Below are 19,019 nucleotides of genomic sequence, written 5' to 3'. Positions count from 1 at the left end.
ATAACCTGACCCCACGCCCCCGACCTCGTCCTCTTGGAGACTTTGGCCCAGCCTCAGCCACGGGTGCCTGTGCTGCAGGCCCGTCTTAATGTCTGACCCGCGTCTCTTTGCTCCAGTGCCTCCAGTCCCTGTGTGACCTGCGCCTCTCCCCCTACTCCCCCCACATGGCAGCTCTGGACCGCGCAGTGGGCGCTGCCGTGGCCAGCATGGGCCCCGAGGTGGTTTTAGAGGCTGTGCCTTTGGAAATTGATGGCTCTGAGTAAGTGCAGCCCTGCTTGGCTTCCATTCCAGCCCCAGGAGAGCCACATGGCTTGTTCTCCGCTGGGAGGGTGTCCACACCCTCGGCTGATGTCTCCACGTGCCGTGCGGGTCAGTGGGGGCGGCCAGAGCAGGACCTGTCCTGTTCCTCGGCTCCGTGGGGAGACAGCTCCAGGCCGTCACCCCTTCCTCACTGCGCCTCCCCTCCCTCCTCCCAGAGAGACTCTGGATTTCCCTCGGAGCTGGCTGCTGCCTGTCATCCGAGACCATGTCCGGGAAACTCGACTTGGTTTCTTTACCGCTTACTTCCTGCCTCTGGCTACCACCCTGAAGAGGAAAGGTACGGGCCCACCACAGTCCTGGAGCCTCACTGGAAGGGTCGGGAAGGGCTCCTGGTCCAGCGCCCCAGCCTTAGGACGTTTGGCAGCCTCCCTGGGCCGAGCAGGTGGTCAGCCAGTGCTTGAGTGCCGTCATCAGCGGGGTCCGAGGCGTGGCCAGGCACCCCTGCCCCGAGGCAGGCAGACAGGGGCCTTTTCTCCCACCAGAGGAATAATTAGACAAGTACACACCGATTTATATATACAAAGATGTTCCAAGTAAAAATCCCGACACAGCCCACACATCCCTCAGTGGGGCTCCAATGAAGTCAGTCATAATAAAGCCCCACCATGGGACACAGAGTGCTCACTGTACAGAAGGAAAGAGACCGACAGGGGAATGGACGTGTTTAGTCCATGGTGAGCTGAGTAGATTAGATTGAAAGCTCAGCTCAGCCGCTCCACCGTTTGGTGACTTCGGGCAGGTTTATTCAACTCCCCTGGGTCTGCTCCTCATCTGTAAAATGAGGGCGATAATTGCGATGGTGTGAGGATTAAATGCAATAATCACGTAAGTGCGCATTACACAGGCTGCCATGTCGAAACTGCTTGATAAGTGTTACCAGCTTTATTCTCAAGTAAAACCAGGTTTCAGAAGAATATACTTATAAGGCAATCCTTTTTACGTCTTTAAAAGTGTGCACGTGCTTGGAGAAATATAAGAAGGTCAGAAATGGGGAGGAAGATTTGCGGGGGAGATTGTGGGGAGATGTCGCTTTCTGTTTTACATAGGTCTTTTCATTTTTTTTAGAACAAACGAGTGTTTGTTTAATAATAAGTGTTATGTTTCGTCTGTGGAGCAGGGGAATCGCCCATATTCCTGTCCTCATCATTGGGCTTTTGGTTTGGGTAAACATGAGGCCTGTCAGTCAGGAGTGTGCCCAGGGTCACACTGTGTCCTGTGTCACTCTAGCAATGGACCTGGCCCAGGCAGGCAGCACAGTGGAGTCCAAGATCTACGACACGCTCCAGTGGCAGGTAAGGGGTCAGCTGGGGGGTGTGAGGAGGACAGGTGGGCACAGGTTGCTGGTCGTCACTCTCCTCTATCATCCCCTCCTTCCCCAGATCTGGACCCTCCTGCCTGGGTTCTGCACGAGGCCCACGGATGTGGCCACCGCCTTCAAAGGGCTGGCGCGGACGCTGGGCACGGCCATCAGCGAGCGCCCAGACCTGAGGGTCACTGTGTGCCAGGCCCTGCGCACCCTCATCACCAAGGGCTGTGAGGCGGGTATGTGTGGGCTCTGGGGTCGGGGCTGGTGGAAGGTGGCTGTGATGGTGTGAGTCCCCTGACCCTGCCTGTCCAGCTCATTGCCTGAGCCACCGCTAATGCTTTTCAAGGACCTGAGTGTCCACTGGGGACCCGAGGAGTCAGTAGGATGCTGAAGACGGCCCCTTCTCTTTCTTTACTCTCAGTGTACTGAGAGCTGCTGGGAGTTGTCCAGCCTTTACGTGGGGCTAGCACTTGGCTGGCCCCATAGACTGTGGTGGCCCCTCGTCCTCTGTGCTCTGGCTTCAGCCTCTCCTGTCCCAGAAAAGCCTCAAACCCATGACCCTGTCACAGGTCCCCCACAAGAATGCCTCTGGGCTGCAACCACAGTGGCCTTTGAGGCAGGGTCATCTCCTGGCCCTTCTGTGCAAACTTTGGTCCTCCTGCCAGAGGCCGACCGTGCTGAAGTGAGCCGCTTTGCGAAGAACTTCCTGCCGATCCTGTTCAACTTGTACGGGCAGCCCGTTGCAGCTGGAGACACCCCAGCCCCTCGCCGGGCCGTGCTGGAAACCATCAAAACTTACCTCACCATTACTGAGCCTCAGGTGACCTGGTAGAGGAGGGGGAGGAACAGTCTCCGGTGGGTGAGTGTTGGGTTGGGGTGTTGGAAAGGTCAAGACCCTACCCACCATGGCTTACTTGGCCCTCTGCCCCCAGAAGAACAGGAGACCATATGCCAGCAGTAGGCTGGGCTCGAGCCTTCTCAAAAGGGAGGAGAGGAGGGGGAAGAGACGAGGGTGCAAATCTGTGACCTGCTGCTGCTGTGTATTTTCTCTTGAACAACTCCCTCCTTATCCCTTTGGGCTGCCAGTTGGTGAATGGTTTCCTGGAAAAAGCCAGTGAGAAGGTGCTGGACCCTGCTAGCTCTGACTTCACCAGGTAAGTGCCCCACTTGAGCTGGGGCAGCCCAGGGAGCTAGAGAGTATGTCTAGCAGAAGCTCTGTGTATCTGTCTGGAATTATTTAGGAAAGTCTTGAGATATTGAATGTCCCAGCTCTACCCTGAGGCCTGACCAGTTCCTCCATCCTGGAGCACCATTGTAGTCTGCTAGGGAAGTGTGAGGACCCTGGAGACACGCTGCCCGGATTCAGATCCCAGCTCTGCCCCTTATAAGCTGTGACCTTGGTTGAGTTATTTATCTACTCTACTCTGTGCCTTCATCTGTAAAATGGGCATGATGATAATGCCTGCAATAGAGTTGCTGTGAGGATTGAAGGGGTTAAGACATGTAAAGCGCCGGGAACAGTGCTGGTACCTTATGAGTGCTGAGTTAGGTTACAGGCAGTGATTATTGTCCATGGGCTTCTTCGAGCCCCTTGTCCTCCTCACCCTGACCTTTCCCACCTCCCCCGTACCCAGTAGACACGAGGACACTGATGGTGCATACCCTTCCCCAGCCTCCACTAAGCCCCTCCTTGGTTTCCTGTCGCTGAGCAGATTGTCCGTCCTGGACCTGGTCGTGGCCTTGGCTCCCCGCGCTGATGAAGCCGCCATCAGCAAGCTGTACTCCACCATCCGGCCCTACCTAGAGGTGAGCCGTGGCGGCCGGGAGCCCCACACGCCCACACTTGTGGGGGGGCGTGGGCCCTGTCTCCATGCCTTGCTGCTGCCCAGGATCGGGTTTTAATCTGCTTTCTCATGGCATGGCTGCCCTTTGTATCTGTCTAGCCCTGTACTCTATCATGTAGGTGCCAGAGTGACAGAAATGCACGGCCATGCTTGGGCCTCACCTGCTAAGATGCCTCTTGTAGAGCCGAGGCCTGACTCACTCACTAGGCCCATCACCGCCTGGCCTGATCTTCATCCTACCCAGCCTCATCCCCCTGCTGCCACTCCGGCCTCATTAGGCTGCTTTTAAGGGTTCCAGATATAACAGCCCCTTTGTGCCTTTGCACATGCTGGGTCCCCTGCCTGACATGCTCGCCCCTGCACGCTGTGGCTAACCACCAGGCAAAAGTCAGGCCTGCGTGACCTTCTGAAAACTGTCACCACTGCAACAGTATAATAAGCAGTTACCCAACAGCGTGAGAAGTGCTCTGGTGGAACGTGCAGGCAGGCACACAAGTCCAGGGCAGAGTCACCTAACCTCGGGAGAGGTGTCCCGGCGGGGAGCGGAAGGGATGGAGGGCTGGGTAGGCTTCACTCCCCTCAGCGTCCCCTGCCTGGCCCAGAATCAGCCTCTCATTAACCTGTGTTCTTCCTGCCCTCCCATTGGATGTCACGAGCTCCAGAGGGCAGGGCCAGCTTCTCTGAGTCCCCACCAGGGCCAGTCACAGCTCACGTGGCTGCTCTGTGGATGTTATTGGACTGGGTGAGGGTGGGGTGCCCCGCAGCCCCCTCTCTCACCCACCCCTGTCTACCATACGCCCTCCCAGAGCAAGGCCCATGGGGTACAGAAGAAGGCCTACCGCGTGCTGGAGGAGGTGTGCGCCAGCCCCCAGGGCCCTGGCGCCCGCTTCGTGCAGAGCCACCTGGACGACCTGAAGAAGACCCTTCTGGACTCGCTACGGAGCACCTCCTCGCCCGCCAAGAGGGTGCGGACTCCAGGGGCCCCGCTCTGCCCGAGGGGGGACGAGCAACACCAGGAGAGGACCAGCGTGGAGACGCTTAGGGACTTCAGGGGCGGAGGTGGCACTGAGGGTCCTGACTGTTGTCCCCCTGTCCCGCAGCCCCGTTTGAAGTGCCTCATACATATCGTGAGGAAGCTCTCCGCCGAGCACGAGGAGTTCATCAGTGCCCTCGTCCCGGAGGTGCGGGGTGCGGGAGGGGAGTGTGTTGTGATTTGGGGTTCCTTGGAATGGGGCTCCTGAAGGCCTACCAGGATCAGGGGAGGGCAGTAGTGGGAGTGGGGGTGGGCTGGATTCACTGTCTGGGAGCGTGAGTGCCCTTACCCGTACGCTCTGCCTCAGGCTGCCAACCCTGGGGTGGCCAGCTTGGGGAGCCCGTGCTAACGGGGCTGTCTGGGCAGGTGATCCTCTGCACCAAGGAGGTGTCGGTGGGAGCTCGGAAGAATGCTTTTGCGCTGCTGGTGGAGATGGGCCACGCCTTCCTTCGGTTTGGCCCAGACCCGGCAGGTGAGGCCCGGGTGGCATGGGGCTGGGGTGGGCGCTGTTCTCCCGGCCTGGGTGAGGAGGCACCCCGCACTCACCCATCAGAGAGAAAAGATAGAGGGAGCTGCTGGGCGCTGGCCCTGGGTGGGCTGCTCCTCTCTGGTGGGAGCCCCCCTTCCGGTTGGGCCCACGATGCAGCACACACGGTGGGCTCTGCCCTGGGCAGCTCCTGCTCTCTGCCCTCCCAGAGGCCCTGCAGCGCTACCTCGTCCTGATCTACCCCGGTCTCGTGGGCGCTGTGACCATGGTCAGCTGCAGTATCCTGGCCCTGACCCACCTCCTTTTCGAGTTTAAAGGTAAACGCTATTTCCTTGAAGGCCTGGGAAGCCCTCGGGGTAGGAAAGTGCCCAGGAGGTCAGGACAGTGTGGCTACCGAAACAGGGAAAGGTCCTGGGACGGAGGACGAAGAGTTGGAACCAGGCCTGACCGCCTCCCGCCTCCTCTCCTGCCCAGCTCGGCTTTCCTCATCCCACAGCTGCCCGTATCCCGCTTTCAGAGTGGGTCGGAGGAGGTTAGGTCCCACGCCTAGATTTTCGTCCCGGTTCTGCCTCTTACCAGCCATGTGACACCTTGAACAAACTTAGGAACCTCCTGGAACCTTACTCTCTCATCTCTAAAATGGAGGAGAAAACCAGCACCTGTTCACAGGGTGTCTGAAGGACTAGAGGAGATGCTGGCAGAAAGTGACTAGACACGTGCCAGGCACTTGGAAGTGTCCCCCAGGTGTCAGCTCCCACTCTTGTGACGCGGCAGGGGTCTTAGGTCTGGGTGGGGTTCCAGGTGTCTCTGACAGTGGCCCTCTGGCCACCACAGGTTTGATGGGGGCCAGCACGATGGAGCAGCTGCTGGAGAATGTGTGCCTGCTCCTGGCCTCCCGCACCCGCGACGTGGTCAGATCAGCACTGGGCTTCATCAAGGTGTCAATGGTCGTCATGGACATGGCACACCTGGCCAAGCACGTGCAACTGGTGGTGAGTGTCCCCTTCCCCTCGGCCAGTGGCATAGTGGCCCACGAGCTGCCGGCAGAGACCCAGTGAGCCTTGAGGCCAGCCAGCTTCAAACACTTTTCTGGCTACACGCTGTCTTGTGCAGCAGAAGGTCATGCAGGAGCCCTGGAAGAGACCAGTGGTGGAGGTAAAGGGGCACAGCACCCAGGCTGCCACTTGTCACCCCCCGCAGCCCCCCCACAGCAGCAGGGGCTCTGCAGGGCAGGGGGCGGTGGGTAGGGCCACCCCCTGTTTTATGGATAGCAAACTGAGGCCAGAGATTTTCCCAGGTCACAGTGCTAGTGAGAACAGTCCTGGGAACAGAACTGCGACTCTGGGATGTCCCTCGGAAGGGACCCAAACCTCCCTTTTTATTTGCCCTCTTGCACTGTGACCTTCTGGGTTTGAGAAGGCTTCTCTAGATGCCCCTGCTGGGGTGCAGAAGGGCCTGAAGAGCCCTCTGGTGTTGGGTCCCTGGCCCCCTCTTGCTGGGCATAAGGCGTGCAGCAAGCTGGGACTGTCCTGTGAGCCCTCCATCCACTGCACCTGCCGCCTCAGTTTCCCACTTCCAGCTGGGTTGAATCGCATCAGGGCTCTAGGTCCCTCTTGCGTGTCATCTTTGCATCTGGCCTTGGGTCGGGTCAAAGCGAGAAGGGGCAGATGAGAGTCAGGATGCCTGCCCCTGCCGCCTAACGGGCCGGCGATGGGGAGGACGGCCTGAGCGGTGACCTGTCCTGGAGTGACTGGGGTTTATACAAGCCTTCAGAGGATCGAGGGGGCCCTGCACCACCAGCCTCACCGAGGGACACTGCAGATGGTACCTGCTGGCCACGTGTTTCTCACGAAGGCTGGAGTGCGGTCCAGCCAGAGATTCATGCAGGGCAGTAGGAGGGACTCGTGGAACCAGGAGAAACCCGTGGTGTGGGGGGCAGACAGGGTGAGGGGGCGCATCTTCCCCCTGAAGCCCCGCTGCTCTGCCCCGCAGATGGGAGCCATCGGGAAGCTCTCGGACGACATGCGGCGGCACTTCCGCATGAAGCTTCGGAACCTGTTCACCAAGTTCATCCGCAAGTTCGGGTCTGTGCCCTGACTGGGAGGGAGTAGGGGAGGGGTCGAGGGGTTTCCAGTCCACCAGGACCGCTGCTGAGAAGGGGCCAGGCTGGGGGGCTGGAAGGGCTCTGGCTGGACACCTCGCTCTGGATAGCGCTCTCTGGCCCGGGCACCTCACCGGCCCGTCTCTGTGGCCTCAGGTTCGAGCTGGTGAGGAAGCTCCTGCCAGAGGAGTACCAGAAAGTCCTGGTGAACATCCGGAAAGCAGAGGCCCGGGCCAGGAAACAGCGGGCCCTGAGCCAGGCCGCAGCGGAAGAGGAGGTGGAGGAGGAGGAGCCCTTCCGGGGCAAAGGCGACAGGTGAGACCCGTGGCGGGACGCTGGGGGCCGGGTCTCCCCTGGCCCGAAGCCTGCCCAGGCCGTGCCCAGCTGCCCTCCCTCTCCTGGAGCGCCCTGACTGGGGCTTGTCTGTCCTTAGCATCGAGGAGATTTTGGCTGACTCGGAGGACGAGGAGGACGAGGAGGAGGAGAGGAGTCGGGGCAAGGAGCAGCAGAGGCTGGCCCGCCAGAGGGGCCGCGCGTGGCTGAAGGAGGGTGGCGGGGACGAGCCCCTCAACTTCTTGGACCCCAAGGTGGCCCAGCGAGTCCTGGGTGAGTAAGAAGCGGCTGGCCCATGGGCACGGGGGACAGGCTTGCCCTGGGCCAGCTTTAGGAGCGGAGTGGCCTCTGGGGAGGCCCGCAGGCACCCTGGCCTCCCACACATGCACATCATAGTGCCGCGGGCACTCATCCAAGTCACAGACCCAGGCTCGTCGGTTCTGATGAGGGTGTGAGCGGGCTAGGACGGGCCTTCCACCTCCTCACCTCCCGACTCTGCCCCGCCAGCCACCCAGCCTGGGCCAGGTCGGGGCAAGAAGAAGGACCACGGCTTCAAGGTGAGCGCCGACGGCCGGCTGATCATCCGTGAGGAGGAGGATGGCGACGCCAAGATGGAGGAAGAGGAAGGCGCTAAAGGTGGGGCCACCTGCCCATTCAGGAGCTGCAGCTGGCCTGGGCCAGGGCTGCACTCGTTTGCTCATTCATCCACTCATTTGTTTGTTCACTCATTCACTCAGCGACCATTCTGGGGGGAAACATAGGTAAAAACAGATATAAGGAGCTTGTATCTCGGGCAACTTTCTCAAATTTTTTGTTTCTCAAACTCTTTTGACCACATTGAGAAATCTTTTTATGGTGTAACCCAGGCATTTACACAGTACTTCCATAATTCAAACAAAACTTTCAAAAGGCAGTAGTACTTCCTCTTACCACCTGTGATACACTCTGTTAATCTCTCTTCTATTGTATTCTGTTCTGGTCTGGTTATTTGCTTGTCCTCCTCCTTTTTGAAAATTTTTGTGTTTTTTTATTCCAAGCGTAAACTTGGCTGAGGCCTGGAAGCTCATTTATTGGTGAAAAGAGCCAGACTCTCCCGAGTCATTGTCTCCTGTTGTCCAGGGGCTGCTCAGGTGTAACATCTCCAAGTCCCATTTCGTCTTTCCTGTTCCCTCTGCATTTATCTCTGTATTCACGTATCTCTGTACATATCACGTAAGATCACAAAAGCCTGGGTCTTCTAAATTTTATGTCTTCCTCTTTATTTTGGTTCTCACCGCCTGCTCACCGCAGCCACTCAACCAGTGCTGTCCCTGCTGCCCCTGCAACCTGACTTACTAGTTGTGTGACTGTGGACAGTCATTTAACCTCTCTGTGCCTCAGTTTCCTCACTCCAAAGCGGGTGTAATAGTGAAGATGAAATGGTGACTTGAACAGCATATAGAGGTGCTGGGGGTAAATGTGGTGACACTGTTTCCAGATCTGGCCTCGTCATTGTCCCCTTCTCACCCTCAGTGTATCCCGTCTCCTTGCTCCATTCTTGCGCATGGAACCCTGACGCTAAAAATGCCCACCCGCCCCCTGCCCCCCACCTTCCCAGCCCCTCTCCACTCTTTCAGATCCAGTGCAAGTCCTTTGTGGCCTTTGCACGGGCCCTTGGCTTCAGCCGTGTTCCCTCAGAACTCCCAACAAGCCCAGGGACTGCCAGGCTTCCGTACTTAGTCACACGCTTCTTATGACGTTTGGTTGTTGATTGACTTCACTTCAGTTTGTCTTCCCTCCAGCTGATCAGTTTCAAAGTTCTTTATTTTTTTAAATATACTGGTAGCTTTTTTAAAGAAATGGTAAAATATGCGTAACATGTAATTTACTGTCTTAACCATTTTTACGTGTACGGTTCACCAGTGTGAAGTACATTCACATTGTTGTACCACCTATCACCAGAACTCTTCATCTGGCAAAACTGAAACTCTGTACGCATTAAACAGCAACTCCCCATTTCCCCCTCCTCCAGCCCCTGACAGCCACCATTCTGCTTTCTGTCTGTATGAATGTGAATTTGAATATGAGTCGAGGTTCCTCATATAAGTGGAATCATTCAGTATCTGTGCTTTTGTGTCTGGTTTATTTCACTTAGCATAATGTTCTCAAGGTTTATCCGTGTTGTAGCTTGTGTCAGAATTTCCTTCCTTTTTAAAGCTTGCCTTATTCTGTTGTATATCTAGACCACATTTTGTTTGTCCGTCATCCATCAGTGGACATTTGGGTTGCTTCCACTTTTTTTTGTTTTTTTTTCTTCCACTTTTTGACTATTGTGAATAGTGCTGCTATGAACATAAATATACAAATACCTCTTCAAGATCCTGTTTTCAGTTCGTTTGGGTGTATGCCCAGAAGTGGAATTGCTGGATCATGTGGTAGTTCTGTCTTCAATTTTTTGAGGAACTGCCCTACTGTTTTCCATGGTGGCTACACTATTTTACATTCCCACCAGCAGGACAGAAGGGTTTCAATTGCTCCTCACCCTCTCCAACCCTTGCTGTTTTCTGTTTCATAGATAGTAGCCATCCTAATGTGTGTAAAGTGGTATTTCATGGTAGTTTTGTTTGCATTTCCCTAATGATTAGTGATGTTTAGCGTCTTTTCATGTTTGTTGTCTATCTTTTTGGAGAAATGTCTACTCAAGTCCTTTTCCCATTTTTGAATTGGTTTTTTTTTTTTTAACATCTTTATTAGAGTATAATTGCTTTACATTGTTGTGTTAGTATCTGCTGTATAACAAAGTGAATCAGCAATACGTATACATATGTCGCCATATCCCCTCCCTCTTGCATCTCAGGTTGTTTCTTTTTGTTGTTGAGTTATAGGAGTTCTTTCTTTATTCTGGATATTAACTTTTTATCAGATCTATGATTTGCGAATACTTTCTTCTATCCCGTAGGCTGCGTTTTCATCCTATTGATGTGTCCTTTGACATACACAAGTTTAACATTTTTAATGGAGTCTAATTTATCTATCTTTTGTTTATCTATCTTTTGAAAGTATTTTGCAAATACCTTCTCCTATCCTGTAGGCTGCCTTTTCATCCTGTTGGTGTGTCCTTTGACATACACAAATTTAACATTTTTAATCGAGTCTAATCTATCTTTTGTTTATCTATCTTTTGTTGCCTATGCTTTTTGTTGGTTCATACTTCTTTATATCGCCACACAATGCCTAGCACAAATGCAGGGAAAGGTTTTTAAGCAGGGGAATAGGGCAGTCTTCCCAGCAAAGTGGAGTGTATGTGGGGCTGCGGGAATGCCTGGCTCCCCAGGAAACCTGGGGCTTTCTTAGAGTCTCAACAAAAGCTGTATTCACTTTAGAAGTCAGGTCACCACTTCCTTGAGGGGCTGTCGTCCGTGGGGCCCAGGATGGGAAGGAGGAAGGGGCAGGGTCCAGGGGTCTTATCTTCCACGGGATAGGTCTTCTGGGGCTGGAGTTGGCAGCCCTTGCACCCTGATGAGCTGGGAGGAGGCAGGTTGAAATTTCTGTGGGCTTTGGGAGGACAGGGGTGCTCCCTGAGTGTTCACAGGTCTCTCTTCTTTTTGGCTCCAGGGGAGGTTGAAGAGATGGCTGACCTGATGGAAGACGTGGGCGTCAGGAGTGTGAGTAACTCCTGCTGCTGGAGGGCCGGGGCCCTTAGACCTAAACCTTGGGCCTCATAGCTTCTCGCCGTCTCCCCGCTCCCACATACTCACTTGCCCTGCTTCCTCACTGCTCAGTGGAGCCTCGCGGTGGCACACAGCAGGCAGCCCGGGGCATGCAATGTCACGGCTGACCCCTCTGTGGGGCGTGGAGAGGGCTTGGCTCCCTCTGAAGCACCCAGTGCCTCCTTCGGTGTTGGCTGTATTGTCCAGCTGAAGGAAGAAAGAGACGGTCCCTTGTCTCTCCACCGAGGGCATGTGCTGTGCAGGCAGCAGGGGCAACAGCCGGCCTGCATGTTGCCAGGGGCCGCCTCCACTTGGGGGAGGGGCACCCACCACTGAGGAGTGCTGAGGGCCCCATGTGTCACCTCACTAATCCTCCCAGGAGGTGGGGACTCTATCATCCGCAGCCTGCCTGAGGCCACAGACGTTGTTAAAAGTGCATGTCTCTGGCCCCAGACTGAACTCAAATCCCAGCTTATATGTAAAATGTGTGGCACTTAGTCACACTAAGGAAGTGGTGGCTGTTCATCGTTGTCACCATCATCATCATTATTACATTTTTCCCGGAAATCTTTTTCTGGCTGAAGCCTGCCTGATTCCTTGAGCACATCCTCACAGGGGGCTTTGCAGTCCCTCTGCAGCCTACCCTTGTTCCTGGCCAGGGGAACTGACTGCGGCTGTGAAAGGATGGCCCCCAGGTCAGCAGAGCAGGGCTGGGGCACCTTGTCTCACGGCACCGAGAGGGTCCCAGGGTGGCCACGCTCCCGGTTGGCTCATGGCATCCATCACCTGCCATTGGGATCCCTGGGGGCTTTTTTTTTTTTTTTTGCGGTACGCGGGCCTCTCACTGTTGTGGCCCCTCCCGTTGCGGAGCACAGGCTCCGGACGCGCAGGCTCAGCGGCCACGGCTCACGGGCCCAGCCGCTCCACGGCATGTGGGATCTTCCCGGACCGGGGCACGAACCCGTGTCCCCTGCATCGGCGGGTGGGCTCTCAACCACTGCGCCACCAGGGAAGCCCTCCCTGGGGGCTTTTTTGCGTAACAGTTGCTTAGTCTCACTCCTCTGCCCTCAGTCGTGGGAGCATAAAATGCCAGCTGCAGTTGCCAGTGGGCAGAACTGTTGCCAGGTGCCAGCTGAACCAAGAACAAACTGAGCCGTCACCTCCATGATGCGGCCACAACCACATTTCCAGCCCGTTTCTGTTTCTAAATGAGGAGCCCCTTCTGCTGGGTCTCAACTAACAAAACTGGATGTCCTGGTTCCCCAGACACACTTGTGTGTGCTGCAGCCTCGTTCCCTTTACCTGGCACACCTTCTCTTCTGTCTGGCCCCTAAGCCAGTGAGTGCCCCTCAGGTGCCCGGGGCCCCCGGGGAGCTTTAGCCTCAGGAATCTGTAGTTTGAACAGGCTTCCCAGGCAGTGTGGGAGAGACACTGTGGGGCAGCCAGCCCTGCGAGCTCAGGTCTCCCCACACAACAGCCCTCCACCTTGCCTGGTTGTCAGTTTCCGGGCTCAGATCTCCTGGTGGGCTGGGCTGCTGTCAGGCCCACCTCTCCCTCTTGGAGCTCCCAGCACGGTGCCTGGCGAGTAGCATTTGCCTCGTGCTTACAACTCCGGGGACGGTAGCATTGTTGAGCGACTGTGATGACTGACTTGAGCAGGGGTCTCCCACCTGCCTGAGGGCCCCAGGAGCACAGGAAATGGGTCTTGTCCCCTGTATCCCCAGGGCCTGCACTTAGTCAGAGATCAGTGGGTCTGACTAATGGGGAGGGTGCAGTGGAGGTCATGTGAGACGAAGTACCGATAAAGCTGTTCTCCCCAGAGAGGCTGAGGACCTCATCCCCGTTAGGAAGGCTGGGCTAAACTGAGGTCAAGGTGCCCAGACGGGCAGCTGTAGCCCTGTTGGGGGAGTTCAGTGTGGAGAGGCCTAGCAGTGGAGCAGCCGACATGAGCTCCGCAGTGAGGACCTGGGCTAGAAGCCACGCCTCTGCTGCCGAGCAGTGTGGCCTTGCCTGGTTACTTGCCCTTTCTGAGCTTTCGTGTCCTCATCTGTATGGGGGATCGAGTGCTTGGCAGAGAACCTTTTCTACTAACGCAGGATACGATTCCTTTTGCGGCTACCATTAGTGAGTATCATCATGTCCTCTTGTTTATGAACTTTGCTTGTTACCTCTTTATAGAAAAAGCACCAGAAGCTCAAGCAGAAAGAGGCTGACAGTGAGGAGCTGGAGATGCCCCCTCAGTACCAAGGTGAGGCTTCCTCTCTCCTCTCTTGCAGCAGGTTCCCTGTCACCTGCACTAGGCAGGGTGTGTTGCAGGCAGGGCCAAGAGGTTGCATGGCCTGATTGTACTCAGTTGGCACCAGCAAAGATTGGCTGATATGTCCCATAAGACTGGGCTGGGGACCAAGGGGGTCTGTGGGTGAGGGAGAGCCTGGGGGTTAGGAGATCTGTGCACAGAACCCCCAGCCCTTCTGGGGAGCCCCTGAGCCCCATCTCTTCCCCACCAACCCAGGCTTTCCTGAGACTTTTGCAGCCCACCCTTCTCCTGGGAGATGTCTGCCTCTCTTTTCTGGCTTTGAGTCAGGCCAGATTTGACCTATGTTGAGGGTGGCAGTTGGGAGGGCTGCCCAGGGAGTTCCCCTGTACAGTTGTTTCTGGGCTCCCAGGCTGTTCCTTTCCCCAGAATAGCTGCTAGAGGCACCAAGGTGGCTGCCCAAAGCCAGGAGAGGCCTCTGTTGCCTCACCTTTGCCTCCTTTCCCCCAAGGCAGCCCCCGCAGGGCCCCTGCCCCCAGGCCCTCGAAGCAGAGCTCTTGTTCTGCATCTGGAGGTCCAGGGGCTCCTGTGGGAGGTCCCTGATGCCAGTAGCAGGTATGTTCTCAGAGCCCCACGGCATCCTCACCCAGCTGGAGCGCCTCAGGGCTCCTTCTCTTTCTGTGGCCCCCCAGGCCAGGGCCCAGCTCACCTCCTCTGCTCTGAGATGGTGTGGTGCAGAAGCAGTAGTACCACACGATGCAGTAGGAGGCCTGGGTTCAGGACTGCTTGGCCAGCTGCTCTTAGCTGTGTGACTTTGGCCTGGTCACGCTGCCTCTCTGACCTTCTAGTTTCTCACCTTTAAAGGAGATTCATCTGGGTCATCTAAGAGAGCCCTCCCTAGTCGCCACTATGTGATTCCATCCATGACTGTGTGGAAGTCCGGGCTGGAAATAACACTGGCCTTGGAAGCACTTCGATCTCTCGAAGCCGCAGTTTTCACGTCTGTACGATGGGATAAGAGCTGCCTTTCTAACTCACAGTTTTGGTGTGAAGCCTGAATGAGATCAAGCCTTAGTGCCTCATTTTACAGATGAGCTTAAGAGGCTCCAGAAAGTTAAGAGCCATGCCTACGGTTAGAGCTGGGAGTTGAACCCCAGTCTGTCTGGCTTCAAAGCCTATGTTCTTTTCCCCAGAACAAATGGAGCAGATTTAGTTTGGAGAGGGTGAGGTATTTTATGTTAGTCGAGGATATATGTGTTTCCAGAGGTCACTGGTAGGTTTCTGGATTCAGGTCAGTCTGAGGAGCTCAGTGGTCTAATTGTCAAGTCGCTGGACAGTCCCTTCTCGAGGAAGGTCTCTTTGTCCTTTGTTGGTAGGGGACAACCATTCGGTCCTGGCTGTGACTCATCTCCCCAGCAGCTCTCCGGGGAGAAGGCTGCCCAATTGCCCTGGCCTTACCTGACTCATGGCCTCTGTGTTCCCCCTCTAGCGGGAGGCTCTGGCATCCATCGCCCTGTGGCCAAGAAGGCTACCCCCGGGGCCGAATACAAGGCCAAGGTAAGAGCTGCTGGTGGGGCAAGGACTCTCCTGGCAGAGTCTCTGGGGAAGTGCGGGGCAGCTGTGCCCATCACTGCCCTGGAGAGGCACCTTTGTGGAGCCAGCCTGAGGCCACACTGAGGGGTACACAAAGGTTTTGTTAGCACCTGAAGTCCAGGCCTTGTTGGATGGCTGTCCAGGGCTGCAGAAGCTCTTTGGCACCACCTGAGGCAAAGAATGAAGGGAAGGGAGGATTCAGCCTGTCAGGTCAGGGGCAAGGGTGGAAAGAGAAGCCCACCCTCCTGGCTGACTCTGTTTCTCTGGGTGAGCAGAAAGCAAAGGGTGACATGAAGAAGAAAGGTCGGCTCGATCCCTACGCCTACATCCCCCTCAGTAAAACCAAGCTCAACCGCAGGTACGGCGTGTGCAGGGTCGGGGGTGAGGGCTGTGCTCGTTACACTCTCCACTCGATTGCTCAAGTCTCTTCCGGTTTTTTATTAATTAATTTTATTTATTTATTTTTGGCTGCGTTGGGTCTTTTGTTGCTGTGCATGGGCTTTCTCTAGTTGTGGTGAGCGGGGGCTACTTTTCATTGCGGTGCGCGGGCTTCTCTTGTTGCGGAGCACGGGCTCTAGGCGCACGGGCTTCCGTAGTTGTGGCTCACGGGCTCTAGAGCGTAGGCTCAGTAGTTGTGGCGCACGGGCTTAGTTGCTCTGCAGCATGTGGGAACTTCCCGGTCCAGGGCTCGAACCCGTGTCCCCTGCATTGGCAGGCGGATTCTAACCACTGCGCCACCAGGGGTCCCGGTTTTTTATTCTTACTTTTTCGCATGCACCTTCAAGTATCCTTGACTTGAACTGCCCTTTTAAACATGATGGGTGTGGTCTGCACGGATCACGTGCCACCCACCACCTGGCAGCGCCCCTTCTCCCCTGTTCCTGCTGGTGCTGGGGTGGGGACACCACCCTTTGATGTTATGGGAAGGGGGGCTGCCTTTTCTCGGCGAGACGTGACCCTTCTGATCCTTGTCCCTGCAGGAAGAAGGTGAAGCTGCAGGGACAGTTCAAAGGCCTGGTGAGAGCTGCCCAGCGGGGCTCCCAGGTGGGACACAAGCTCCGCAGAAAGGATCAACGGTCCTGAGCCCCGGGACCCCCTGGGCTGCTCTGGTCCAGTCTGAGGCCCCTTTTTAGCCCTCAAGCTGCCATGACGCCAGGTCCAGATGCAGCAGTCAGTGGGAGAGCCTGGACTCAGAATGACTTGTTGGAACCAGGACTGGTTCCCGGAGGTGCCCTGGATTTTGGAAGCTCCAAATGGGAGTCACCCTTTAGAGATGTCCCTGGGGCCTGGAGATGGGAATGTGGCCTCAGTGCCTCTGGGTAGGCTAGCGAGAAGGCTGTGCTTTCCGTCCAGAGTGTTTGCAACAGAAGAGATCGTCTTCCTTTCCTCTGGCTGCCTGTCGCCACGTGGCACTCTGCCTGGCTGCAGTCTGGCTTTGTGAGATTTGCTATGATCAGACGTAGAATAAAGATGCAACACCATGTGTTGTACCTAGAAACACTGTGTTTTATCACCTGCCCCCACCCCACCCCGCCGCAAGTACAAGAACAGTGTCTGGTCATTGGCAACAGTGGCTTGACCACTTGCTCTCCTGTCCCAGCGTGCTGTCGGGGGCGCATAGCGTGATAGCCCTGGGTCAGGCTTTGGATCTTGCCCTTTGTATCTTTTAACATCTTTATTGGAATATAATTGCTTTACAGTGGTGTGTTAGTTTCTGCTGTATAACAAAGTGAATCAGCTACACCTATACATATATCCCCATAGCCCCTCCCTCTTGCGTCTCCCTCCCCGCCTCCCTATCCCACCCCTCTAGCTGGTCACAAAGCACTGAGCTGATCTCCCTGTGCTATGCGGCTGCTTCCCACTAGCTATCGGGTTTACATTTGGTAGTGCATATATGTCCATGCCACTCTCTCACTTCATCCCAGCTTACGATTCCCCCTCCTGGTGTCCTCAATTCCATTCTCTACATCTGTGTCTTTATTCCTGTCCTGCCTCTAGGTTCTTCAGAACCATTTTTTTGTTTTGTTTTTAGATTCCATATATATGCATTAGCATACGGTATTTGTTTTTCTCTTTCTGACTTACTTCACTTTGTATGACAGACTCTGGGTTCATCCACCTCACTACAGATAACTCAATTTCGTTTCTTTTTATGGCTGAGTAATATTCCATTGTATATATGTGCCACAGCTTCTTTATGCCCTTTGGATCTTGACCCACCTGTGTCAGGAGGTCTCCCTGACTTCACAGTCCCAGTTAGAAGGTGATGTTTGTAGCACCAGAAGGGGCAGCGAATGCTCTGGGGCTGGTCTGTGGAGCTGTGGTTGAGCACCAGGAACTCATACTAAAAAGGGGAGGCAGGACATCCCTGGTGGCGCAGTGGTTAAGAATCCGCCTGCCAGTGCAGGGGACACGGGTTCGAGCCCTGGTCTGGGAAGCTCCCACATGCCCGTGCGCCACAACTACTGAGCCTGGGCTCTAGAGCCCGCAAGCACAATTACTGAGCCCACGCACCACAACTACTGAAGCCCGCGTGCCTAGAGCCCGTGCTCCGCAGCAAGAGAAGCCACCGCAGTGAGAAGCCCGTGCACCGCAACAAAGAGTAGCCCCTGCTCACCGCAACTAGAGAAAGCCTGCGTGCAGCAGCGAAAACCCAACGCAGCCAAAAATAAAATTTTTTTAAAATAAAAATAAAAAGGGGAGACAGCCGGCTGAGAGCTGCAGCACTGGCTGCCCCAGGGCACAAGTTCCTCCCAGCAGCTTTGTTCACTGATTCAACGGACTGTTTACTGAGCCCCTCTGTGTGTCAAGTGCAGCCTGATCACCCAACTTCCTGATCTTCACATTCTCTTTTTTCCCAGACAAGTTGTGGTACAAAGAGCAATGTGATTCCTACTGTCCAGCTTTTGTTGGTCTGGAGCAGAGAAGGGATTGGTGCAGAGCTCCCATTGCTCCTAAGGTCATTTGTCCCATCAGCCCAGGGAACCCCTTGTGTGTGCTTTCCCAGCAGGAATCAAGAAGCAAAGAACCGCACCCCCAGGTATGCTTGTCCCCTGGCACTGGATTGATAATTTTTATTATCTCAAAATCTCCCCATTTGAAATGGCTCCCAGGAGGCCCTGTGCACCATTCCACTCATCCTCTAAGGGGACACAAGTCAACTTGATCAGTTGCCCCCAAATTAGGGCATTTTCTCCTGCTGATTTTGGGCTAGGAAGCTGAGAGGAACCACACTCCGCCCAGAGGTGGCGCTGTTGACATGCCTTGTTCACAGAAAGTCTGAAATTTGAGAGCAAGCAAGAAAAGTCAAAAAAAAAAAAAAGTCAAAAGAGGTGGCTATTAGACTTGCAAAGGTGGTGCAACCATGACCCCCTGTCGTTACACTTCTGGACACAAGGTAGGTCAAATTAAGCTAGCCCAGCCCTTTCCTGTTCCTTTTCTCAGGAAATGTGAGCACATGCAGTAGGAAGCTTCATGTAAAATAAGTATGGGTGGGAGCCAACTGCCCAGGATCGATGTCTTAAAACTTTGAAGCAACTTGCTTATTATGGCGTATTTTCCGAGGAGCTTTGTTTCTTTCAAAGGTGGGAGGGGCGGGTGACCTAGAAAGGTTTGTGTTAGTGATGTGTTGAACTCCATATCCTTTGGGAAGTAGGTTTCAAATGCAAATTATCTTGATGCAAAGGCAAGAATTAATCTGCTCCAGAAACTTGCAGGTGCTTGAAACATCTGTTGGGAAAGTCAGTGCCGCTCTTGTTTCTACAGTGGGATGGAGGGGAATTGGGCGTATTCATCAGCGCAAGACTCATTTGATTTCAGGGCAGCTGGCATGGTGGAGAGCCTCCAACAGGATCCAGATTTACTACTTTAATTTCGTTATGCTTTTGACAGTGCCAGAATCTGAGACTTCAGGCTTGCTTTTCTGGGGTCCGTCCTCAGAAATGGAAGACAAAGCATACCCGCCCTGGCTGCACCAAAACAGCAACCCTTGTGCTGGCCGAGGATTTGGCATCATGATGGGGATTTGCAAAGGCAATCTGCTCGTGTCCCCCATC

The 19,019-nt window shown here is 55.1% G+C and overlaps 1 protein-coding gene across 1 annotated transcript in view; it reads left to right on the top strand.

The window, feature by feature from the left end:
• RRP12 (ribosomal RNA processing 12 homolog) overlaps positions 1 to 16,660 on the top strand; it is a 28,072-nt gene extending 11,412 nt beyond the window's left edge. The window contains exons 14-34 of the mRNA XM_029245879.1: positions 117 to 259; positions 477 to 598; positions 1,549 to 1,613; positions 1,701 to 1,863; positions 2,293 to 2,447; positions 2,714 to 2,781; positions 3,340 to 3,433; positions 4,278 to 4,436; positions 4,572 to 4,652; positions 4,871 to 4,976; positions 5,201 to 5,308; positions 5,826 to 5,983; positions 6,984 to 7,075; positions 7,249 to 7,407; positions 7,526 to 7,698; positions 7,933 to 8,061; positions 11,020 to 11,069; positions 13,293 to 13,362; positions 14,858 to 14,925; positions 15,237 to 15,319; positions 15,942 to 16,660. Coding sequence (XP_029101712.1) covers positions 117 to 259; positions 477 to 598; positions 1,549 to 1,613; positions 1,701 to 1,863; positions 2,293 to 2,447; positions 2,714 to 2,781; positions 3,340 to 3,433; positions 4,278 to 4,436; positions 4,572 to 4,652; positions 4,871 to 4,976; positions 5,201 to 5,308; positions 5,826 to 5,983; positions 6,984 to 7,075; positions 7,249 to 7,407; positions 7,526 to 7,698; positions 7,933 to 8,061; positions 11,020 to 11,069; positions 13,293 to 13,362; positions 14,858 to 14,925; positions 15,237 to 15,319; positions 15,942 to 16,044 — 2,349 coding nt within the window. The 3' untranslated portion in view covers positions 16,045 to 16,660. The remainder of the gene's footprint in view (positions 1 to 116; positions 260 to 476; positions 599 to 1,548; positions 1,614 to 1,700; positions 1,864 to 2,292; positions 2,448 to 2,713; positions 2,782 to 3,339; positions 3,434 to 4,277; positions 4,437 to 4,571; positions 4,653 to 4,870; positions 4,977 to 5,200; positions 5,309 to 5,825; positions 5,984 to 6,983; positions 7,076 to 7,248; positions 7,408 to 7,525; positions 7,699 to 7,932; positions 8,062 to 11,019; positions 11,070 to 13,292; positions 13,363 to 14,857; positions 14,926 to 15,236; positions 15,320 to 15,941) is intronic.
• Positions 16,661 to 19,019: the final 2,359 nt, after the last annotated feature.

This window comes from Monodon monoceros, unplaced genomic scaffold (assembly GCF_005190385.1).
Source record: "Monodon monoceros isolate NGI ecotype Baffin Bay Population unplaced genomic scaffold, NGI_Narwhal_1 Super_Scaffold_4, whole genome shotgun sequence".
Lineage (NCBI taxonomy): Eukaryota > Metazoa > Chordata > Mammalia > Artiodactyla > Monodontidae > Monodon > Monodon monoceros.
This window is presented reverse-complemented; position numbering and strand designations above follow the sequence as displayed.